At 43.9% G+C, this 10,485-nt stretch overlaps 1 protein-coding gene across 4 annotated transcripts in view; it reads left to right on the forward strand.

Moving 5' to 3' along the window:
* Window positions 1–8,334, forward strand: part of CCDC85C (coiled-coil domain containing 85C) — a 179,328-nt gene extending 170,994 nt beyond the window's left edge. For all 4 annotated transcript variants that reach the window (XM_080991482.1, XM_080991483.1, XM_080991481.1 and 1 more), the window contains one exon: window positions 1,950–8,334. In XM_080991482.1, coding sequence (XP_080847608.1) covers window positions 1,950–2,039 — 90 coding nt within the window. In that variant the 3' untranslated portion in view covers window positions 2,040–8,334. The remainder of the gene's footprint in view (window positions 1–1,949) is intronic.
* The last annotated feature ends 2,151 nt before the right edge of the window (window positions 8,335–10,485 follow it).

Consider the following 10,485-nt stretch of genomic DNA (forward strand, 5'->3'; position numbering starts at 1 on the left):
GGAAAGGCTATTCTTGAAGGTTGTGCATAACAAATTGCTTTTGAAAGTCAAAAACTGTGGTCATCTTTTACTTCCCCTTCTTTCCTCTTTTGCAAGTGAAAAGCCTCCCTGGATCTTCAATTTCAGACTGACCCAGTGCATGTTTAGATAGATAGATAGATAGATAGATAGATAGATAGATAGATAGAGATATTCTTGGGAACCTCAACTGGGGCTTACCTTTAGTTAACTGTGTATAGGACTGCAGCCCTGCAGCCCAGTCCTGTGCCAGTGATCTCTCGATAAGAGTGGGTAGGATTTAACCTCCGCCTTGAAATTCTCTGGTTTGCATCCACTTGTTTTGACTATTTCAGGTCTGTTCCCCTAAAAACAAAACATAAACAAAACTTTGGAGCATTACACCGCTCGTGGGGCCACCTAGGGTAACAGTTATGGTTGAAAGCTCATACTCCCCAGTGGGATCTGGTCCAATTTAGAAGCTTTCAGTAGATGGAAACCGCTAATCTTTGTATGATGTGAACACCCTGGGCTTGTGGGCTGCCACATGGCACGAAGCCATAAGCACCAATGACAAAAGAAGCCCTGCTTCTTTAAGCACACTCTGTTGCACGGGAAAGGCATCGTGGTTTTTCCCACACACAAAGAGTGAAAAAACGTTCCAGGATACGTCCCTGGAAAACCGCTGTGAACTTTAGACCTGGGTGGTTTCCCACAAACCATCTTGCCATTGCAAGTGCCATCAACTAATCCCCCCTCTGGGATGTGAAGCACTGCGGAATGTGCTCTGTTGTTCGACAATGAAATCTGTAATCTGTCTTTAGAAAAAGCTTGCTTTTGGTGCAGGGATGTGAGGGCTGCACCTCAAGAGGCTATCCCTTTTAGCTTCTCTTTTAAAAACAAAATAATGATGTTTGCACAGCCTGAGATATTACGACAAACGAGGAAATCTTCTCAGGAATGCCGCCGACACTTCCTGGTCTTTTGAAATGGACTCCCCAAACAGACCTTGCCAAACAGACCTGGCCCAAGAGCCTGGTTTGGCTGGCGAGCTTTCTGGAGACCAGGGATTTTTAAAGGGCTCAGTAATCTGAGCCCTGAACTGGTACAGCCCTTCGTAATGCAGCCCTCTCTTTCGCTTGGTTGCTTCAGAAAAGGAAGGTGTCTTAAGGAAATTGTCCGAGACGCGTAATTTTGCTGGGGCAGAGCTATGGCTCTTGCCTGGGAGCAGGGGTGGCTAATAATAATAATAATAATAATAATAATAATAATAATTTGTTATTTGTATACCACCCATCTGGCTGGGTTGCCCCAGCCACTCCGGGTGGCTTCCAACAAATTGTGAAACCACAGTAAAGCATAAAACATTAAGAACGAATAGGCTCTAGTCCAAAACAGCTGGAGGGCGCTCAGTTGGAGATGGCTGCTCTAAGCATTTTTGGATTTCTAATGCAAGGCAACTTTGTGTCTGAAGGGCACACAACTTGCTCCACTTTGGAAGCAATGCTTGATGAAGGGAACATGACTCTTGCAAGCTTGCCAGCAACTGACCTAGCTCTGAACTCAACTTCTGAGCCTAATTTGCTGGTTTGATACCATTACCTAAGGCATCTCTCCCTCTCTAGTTCTAATTTTGGGAGACTTTAACAAGATCAGCATTTTAAACCTGTCAGCCAATGTTATCTCAGGATCCGGGTGCCACCTAGTGGATCAGAGAGGAATCTCGCAAACCCAGCTGGGGCCAGGAATTCCTCGGAATTGCAAGCGCTTAGCTGCCGTAGGGTCATTTACGGCCTTTACCTTTATCGTATCTTCGGACAATGAAGTCTTAAAACTGTTGTAGGCCGCCCTGAGTAGCACATATAGGCACTAGAAGGGTGGGATAGAAAACTCTGTACAAATGCAGATAAAATAAATGGTAATAAGCACCCTCTCTTTCCTTTTGCTCTTAGGTCGTCTGGCGGAAACTGGGGGATGCAGCAAGCTCCAAACCATCCATCAGGCAACATCTTTCCGGAAACCAGTTCAAAGGCCCGTTATAAGCACCTCACGCAGCAAGGCTGGGAGAGGAAAGAGGAAGAGCAACAGGGACTTCTCTGCATCTAGCTGCCAGGGTTATCTTTTCCTACTCGCTCCCATCTTTCTGTAACTGTTTATAGTGTAAATAAGGCAGCTTGGAAGGCTTTGCCTGCAGGTTGCGCTGATCCAGGACAATGTTAAATGGGTTAATAACTATCCTCCAATGGCCGATTTGTGTCATTTGTATTGTAGTGACAACCTGCTTTGTTGTACGGTCATATGTAGAGATACCTGAACCCAAAAGCAAGGGACCTTCCTCGCCTGGACAGTTTCCAGTCCGTTGCCATTTTGCGATCGCAAAATTTGGTTGCTCCCCGGGGAGTTGATTGGGAGGTCATGCACAACACAACTGCTCCATTCCCCCGCCTCCCCCCAAAAAGATTGGGCTGTTTGCCATAAGGAAAGTGATGGAGAAATGCTTTGGAAAGTGCACTTTTTTGGTGCGACACCACCCTGCAAACAAATCAGGACAAATGCGCAATAAAACAGGTCGTCCAAAAGCTCCCGCCCTTTCTTACTTTGCCCTGTTCACGGAGCTACAACCCCAGCTGCGTTGCTTTAGAAATTAACATGGAATCCACAACACCAAAAGTAGCTCTGTGATTTCTCTGTAGCCTTATTATTTTGGCAATTACCTGCTGAGAGTGATAAGCTTTTCTAGAGATTTTTGGTTGGTATTAAAATGAGCGTTTTGAGAAGCTATCCCCGGCCTGCACGGCTGAAGACATTGTGACTGCCTTCATGTTTCTAGGTCACATGCCCCACCCCAAGCTGAAGTTCCCAAATCCCGCAAGTCATGGTGGCTGCTTTAGATAAGGAATGGGCAGAAGGTAGATCTGCTGGGGTCTGATCTCTGGCCGATTTGCAGGGGCTCTTGACCGCCCATTGTTTCAACAGTAGCAACAGCACCTTACTTAGGCTGCCTGACACAAAGAAAGCTTTCGAATGGGTTTTTTCTGTAAGCTCCGTTCAGTTCTGGTGCTGAGAACAGATTCCTAGGCTCAGAGCATGCTTGGAGGACCACGTTCTTATATTCTCACTGTTATCTGTTTTGCATCAGATAGATATTGCAGTTCTTGCAGAAAGCAAAAGAGCCCCAGTAAGCCTGATGTCTCCTATCTCTCTTGCATAGCAGCTTCCGGGCGAGGCACTCATGTGAAGGAGACCCCCACTTGCATAAACTTACATTTTTTCATGTTGCTGCAGCGGAAATGCTGCAGCTTCCAAGCAATAATAGCAGGCACTTAATGCAACGTTGACATACGGCGTATGGTAGGCTAGAGTGATCACGTGCTCAGGAGGACCAGGCTCAGGTCTGGTGTCAAGGGTCACAATCAATGACCAATTGGCCGAGGCCCACACCCTAGCCAAGGTCCCACTGCCAATTCTTGGGGTCTTGTGGCCTTCTTGCTGCCTGTTCCCCAGCGGTTTCTGAGTGAGCGAGGAGGAAAGGACCCTAACATTTACACCATGGGTAGGCAAACTAAGGCCTGGGCACCAGATCCAGCCCAAACGCCTTCTAAATCCGGCCCGCAGACAGTCTGGGAACCAGCGTGTTTTTACATGAGTAGAATGTGTGCTTTTATTTAAAATGCATCTCTGGGTTATTTGTGGGGCATAAGAATTCGTTCTCCCCCCCCCCCTTCAAATATAGTCCGGTCCCCCACAAGGTCTGAGGGACAGTGGACCGGCCCCCTGCTGAAAAAGTTTGCTGATCCCTGATTTCCACGCCTTTCTCTCTGTGTGTGCAGTGGTGCTGATTTGCATCCAAGGGAGAGGAAGGTGAATTGGCAAGAGTGGCGGGAAGAAAGAGGAGGCGAGCCCACTTAGAGATGGAGCGCCACTAACAGCATTTTACCCAAGGGCGCTGGCATTGAGCAGGCTCCTAATAGTTGCATGGAAGAGACTCGTTCAGTAAGTGGCACCCCCTGCCTGCAACCCCGCAAGCCAATGCTAGGCCGTGGAGAAAGTACTGAACTAGATTCCTCAGTGTAAGGGCAGCATCCCATTCTCACCTGCCTAAACTCCCTCTTTCATGCAACTCTGCATCCGACAATGAAAGGTACAGTTGCCTTGCCTACCTTTGCCTCACCCTCTAGTGGACATGCTTCTGTCTCTGTTGTTGCTTTTGTTTATCCAGACATTAGCTCCATGCCAGAAAGAAAGAAAAAAGATTATGTGTGAAGCAGTTCTTCAGTGTCCCCTCTTGCCTATGCTTTACAGAACTGAAAAGAAAATGCCACCCCTTCTCTCCATTTTTTAAATATTTATTTCAGCCTTGGCATGACATTGCAAAGAGTGTCTTTCTTTCTTTCTTTCTTTCTTTCTTTCTTTCTTTCTTTCTTTCTTTCTTCTCACTGAAATAATGCGCAGAATGGTGTTATCTAAAAATGTAAGCAGAGGAGCAGCCGTTTGTGTCGCACAAAGAAAACACTGTCTTTCAGAAGTGCTGCCTCCGCGGTTCAGCCACTCGCCCACATCAAGTGTCTCTTTGAACTGCTGCGTATAAGGTGGAGGGGCCGCCGGTATTCTATTATGACAATGCAGCTCTTTTGTAACCTGCCAAAGACTTTGATCGCTTTCTCCCTGTTTCATCGCATTTCTTGGTACATCTTCTCAAATTGTATAGCGCAGGCAGAGCCAGCAGAGTGAGCTTCACACATTGCTAGAATACAACGCCGATCACCCTGAACACTCACTGGCTAAGGCTGTTGGGAGTTGTAGTCCCAATGGCATGATGTTGGCTCTCCCCAAGAAAGCATAACAACTCACTAGTCGGCTTTGAAATTCCACTTGTGTAAAATAACCAACAGAAAGGGAGGTTTGGGGGGGCTAATGCTCACTCTTCAGATATTTGCATTTTTCCATTACCCTGAAGTTGCCAAACCTTCAGCCATTGCAGTCTGGTCTCAGAAAGAATTTTGGCTATTGTGCTGCCAGATCTTTCTGTTTTTCAGGCCTGCTTCTCTTGGATGCCACTATTCAGGGTTTGTTCTTATTGAGGACCCGCATGGATCTGCAACCAATAGATAAACCGAAAAGATTTGACTCAAAGTCTTCCCAGTATACCTCTCCATTTGCATTTCCACTTGAATATGTTCCAGCCTTTCTTGGCTTTGCACATCCTTCCCATACCCAGGTACTGGGCCTATTTGGATGTTGTTTATGACCTGGGGCATCCAGACAGTTGCTGGGATTCAGTTGCAAACCAGCAAATTCAGGTCGTGCAAGATGGTGAGGTCTTGTGCATCAAACAAACTCACTTCCTCAAAAGATGGTGCTGATTGCAGTAAGAAATGTGATGGGGACATGCTCTGGACAGTGTGGGAAAACACTCGTTTTGAAGCATCATTATCTAACCTCTCCAGAAACAAATCAAAATAAATGCCAGTGTTGACAAGTCAGGGTGAATGAATACTCAATAAACAGGTCACCTAGCAGCACCCCTGGGAATTATCCGAAGGAGAGATCAGGCTGGGCCTTGAGCTCACAACACAGCCTCCCTCCTTCCTTTCTCTTCTCACCACAGGCAGATATAACAGTGATAATCTCCCTGTTGTTCTCCCCCCCCCCCCTTTATTATTCAAGTAAGAGGAATGAGGATTGGGACCCAAGGCTTTTTTCTAGGCACTCTCCCAAAAAGCCCTTAACCTACTCAGGTGAACATTCACTTAATGAAAACTGCAATAGCAGAAATATTTATGGCCATGTGCCCTCTCCATACCTGTAAAATCCAACTCATCCATTTAAATAGGCCCCAACTGACCCAAACCATTTTCAGGTCAGTTGTAGTTCAGCCTTTCGGAACCCATTTCTCATGTGAGCCAAAGTCCAAGAGAGCAAATTGGTCCCCCTGCTGGGAATGAAACCACTGATGGCTTACATTCTTTTTGAGTGAAAATGGTGAATGTGAGAAGCTCAGGTGTGCAAGCATGTATGGACAGTACAGGTGGAGCAGTTAGGGAATCTGGATTGCTTAGAATGGACAGGAGGCTCAGGGATGCCCAGGTCAGCTGAGATCTGACAGTTGAGATCCCCCGCATGTACACAGAAAATGGCTGAGGTGGATGCATAAAATGCAAATGAGAAAGGAAAGTGTCCTGATGTGGTCTCAGTCTCCTCTTTTCCAGGCTAAACATACCCAGCTCCTTCAAGCACTCTGCATAAGACTTAGTTTCCATACACTTGATCATCTTGGTTGCCCTCCTCTTGCACATGTTCCCCCGTGTAACATCCTTCTTAAATTGTGGTGCCCAGAACTGGACACAGGATTCCAAGTGTGGTCTGACCAAGGCATAATAGAGTGGTATTATTACTTCCCTTGATCCGGACACTATACTTCTGTTGATGCAGCTTAGAATAGCATTAGATTTTTTTGCTTCTGCTGCATCACACTGTTGACTCATGTTCAGCTTGTGGTCCACCAGGACCTCTAGATCCTTTTCACATGTACTGCTAGTAAGCCAGGTGTTGCCCATCTTATATTTTTGCTTCTGGTTCTTCCAGTGTGGTGTAGTGGTTAAGAGGGGTGAACTCGTAATCTGGTGAACCGGGTTCGCGTCTCCGCTCCTCCACATGCAGCTGCTGGGTGACCTTGGGCCAGTCACACTTCTTTGAAGTCTCTCAGCCCCACTCACCTCACAGAGTGTTTGTTGTGGGGGAGGAAGGGAAAGGAGAATGTTAGCCGCTTTGAGACTCCTTCGGATAGCGATAAAGCGGGATATCAAATCCAAACTCCTCCTCTTCTTCTTCTTCTTCTTCTTCTTCTTCTTCTTCTTCTTCTTCTTCTTCTTCTTCCTGCCTAAGTGCAGAACCTTACATTTATCCCTATTGAAATAACATTTTGTAGCTTGCGCCTAGTTCTCCAAACTGTTAAGGTCATTTCGAATTCTGATTCTGTCTTCTGTAGCATTAGCTACCCCTCCCAGTTTGGTGTCATCTGCAAATCTGATGAGTAGTGTTTTGGTGTATAGTTCAGGCCCTTATGGATCCCACTCCAGATGTTTGGGTGGGCTGGATTTTTCTTTCAGCTTGTTGAATGACGGGGGAACTGGCAAGCCAAAGGAAAACACTTACTTGCATTGCATTTTATTTCATTGGGTAAAATTCAAACTTTAAAAACACAACAGGGATGAAGTGTTGACCATGAAACCAACAAATGCCATGAGCGCTACTTTCACCCCCAAGCAATCTGAAAATGAGAAGACATCCAGGACTTAGTAAACTCGCTATAGTGGATATTGCACAAACCATATTATTATAATTAGCCCTATTCAAGCAAATAATTCCCCCTGCTCCCGAGTACTTTTAATATATGGGTTCTTTTTTTCTTTGCAACAAAAAGATAGTCTATGTTTTCATAGATGAAAGCATAAGGTACACTCAAATGCAAGATATGCATTGTAGAGGTTACAGATGTAATGCTATATGTAATTTTGTTTTGTTTTGTTAATTGCTGCTTTGTATTTAGCTCAACCTGAGCTAAAGCCAGTGTCTTCCTTGGGGATCGGGAAACGGGTGGGAAATGTCACTCAACGACTTGGCAGTATGACTTGGGTGCTGAAGTTTCAGTTGTCAAAAACAGCAAAAATAAACATTGCACACTGTGCTCTAAAGTGTGTGTTTTGGGGTATAAATCTTGCTCTTCAGCTGAAGGGACAGCCACACCCCTGCTACAAATGATGGCCATTTGAAAAAAATGATAGTTCAAAGCTACAACCTGCTTCAGAAAGCTGGGACCAAATTTTTATACCCCAGAAATTTGTGAGCATTCAGTTTTGTGTTGCAACTGCTCTAAAATGTCCGAAAAAAATTCATGGTTTTCCATCCTCTACCCTCCTTTCTTTTGAAAAAAATGGGTAACATTTTAACATTTGCAAGTTGGAGGAAAATTCTTAAATGGCAAACTCCAAGTGGGCTGGCTCCCTGTACCTTTGTGAGGAAGAGCACAACCTTGTTTCAGAACGGCACATTTTTTTTTAGTCAAATGATAGCGATAAATCAGTGTTTTAAAGTGACCTTTTACCTTTTTAGAAACAAGGTGGGAGAAGTACTACTGATCTTTTTCAAAGTGCATGACTGTAAAGTGATAAAATTGTATATTTTTCATAAAGTGGGGAAAATTTGTGCTGCTTTTGGAAATCAGTATGAAATTATGATTTCTGCTCAACCTGTGATCTTACAGCCCCGCTATATTTTCTGTATATGACTGACTAAAAGAACTGGAATAAATTAGTACCTCTGCTCATGTATATATAAGCAATGTCTTTAGATCTTAGCACACACGTTTATACCTTTGAATCACTTTGCTTTTGTGAAGTTGGGATGGGGCGGGTGGGGAGGAGAGAAAATGTAAGCAGATTTTTTGATAAGTGTGTAAAACTTCATTTGAAATATTTTAGTAAAAATTAAGTAAGAGATTGTGATAGTGCATACATTCAGTTGAAGAAAATAAAATACCTTATTTGTAAGTGAGATGTGATTTTTTTTGCTTTTTGACAAACTAAGGGCTTTAAATTAATTGGATTCAAATTAGGATAGGAAAATGGTTTCTGTTCACCCTGTGATCTCACAGTCCTGCAATATTTCAACTTAGTTTGCAGTTATAGGAATATTTTGCAGACACACTGTCACCTGAATATTTTAAATCAGATCAGTATTTAACGATAATTTACTTCTTTTGTCTTTTTAGCTAATTCCATTGGCCCCAGTGAGTACAGTCAATATGCAAGGATGATTATAATTATAGTCCAAAATAGCAACTGGGAGTCTGCTTCAAATATATACAGAAGGGATGATGTTGATTAAGTAGAAGGCCACAACACACATTTCATCCACTTCTGAAAGCACAGACTACTGATTTCACTTTCACTGAGCTACAGGGTTTATATTCTGGTTTTTTCACAAGCAAACAAAATTATTTACAAAACCAAAAGTTGAAATTGCAGTGTAACCTTCCAGAACCAGCAGGTGCTTGCTTCTACCTGGAAAAAAAATCTCTCCTGTTAAAAGGCATAACCAGAAAGCATTCACTAATCAAAAGAAAAGTGATGCTTTCTGAAAACAATTTCTCTTTTACATTGTCCAGAAAAGCTTAGCTAAGACTTAAGTCCCCTATTATACAAACTCCAGCAAACCAGCTCCCGTTGACTTTTCTTCTCCAGCTGTAAAGATTGCCGTGTTGATCATTTCCCAGGAAACTGTGTAATAGTCTTTGATAGCATGGTGTGGCTTTTATGAAAGTGTTACACCGTGTTCCTTGCTACAGCTGATGACCTTTTAGACAAAATTTATTGGAGAGTGCCAAGCCTGCAGCAAGCTGAAATGGATCTGCTTGAGCTCTGGCGACATCTGATGTCCTGCTGTCGATATAAACAGTGCAGAACCGTGTCATTGACCTGCTGGTTATTCCTAGGCAATTGCAGTATTTCAAAAGGAGCAGAAATCGAAAATATATATCTATACCTGGGAACAAACATGTCATCGAAAACCATTCATAGGCACTGTGGAAAGATGAGTGTATACGAGTTATATGCAGAAATGTTCTCTACCCAGCAGTCCTTGCCATGTTATATGCTGCTGCTATTGGCATCGGTCTGTCTCAAAAGACAATGGAGTGTGCCTCCAGGGGTGAAGTCAAATAATGCTCTACCACTGAACGACGTTTCTTTCCCCCTGAAGCTTCAGCAAGTCAATGCAAAGATGTGATCATGGAAAAATAGAAGGATGTGATTTCATGAATTGCTAAGGGTGATCAAAATACGTGTTCAGAAAAAGACTTGGTTCATGCCTGTTATAGGTGAACATGCCTAAATGTCATTCTTTATCCTCCCACCATAATGCTCTACAGCAACCCGTTTCTTTTTGGGGGGCCAGGAGTACATCTGGAAATTGAAGAACCTGTTGTAGGTTACACAAAATAGCCATTTCATAGAAAGAACTAGTGATGCTCAGACTCTGCCATCCAAAATAAGCAAAACATCTATCACCATCAAAACAAGAAAAAGCAGCCAACACCTTCACAAAGAGGCAGGATCCTTAACAATCCATGAACACACACTCACACTCATTTTAAAAAATGGAGAAAGCAGGAGTCTTGTTGGACCCAACGTCAGGGACCCCCAGCTCTGCAGCAACACCACAAACAAGCAAAGGACCAGGTTACTCTAATGAAGGACCTTCTAGTTGATAGAACTGGTTCTCCTTCTCCTGGTTAGCCAATTGGTATTTAAGCAAAACCATTGGTTGCCATCATCTGGCTGCCCAGTAGCTGACTGTGACTTAGAGCAGCAAGCAAAATATATCAACTGCTAAGGCATTCCTTTCGTCTCTTTCTAGGAATGCCTTGCAGAGAGACACAGAAAATGTGGTAGGAAGGGTGAAAGTATCAGAAGAGCAGTTAAGTAATTC

This window comes from Podarcis pityusensis, assembly GCF_964106645.2.
Source record: "Podarcis pityusensis genome assembly, chromosome: 1".
NCBI classification, from domain to species: domain Eukaryota; kingdom Metazoa; phylum Chordata; class Lepidosauria; order Squamata; family Lacertidae; genus Podarcis; species Podarcis pityusensis.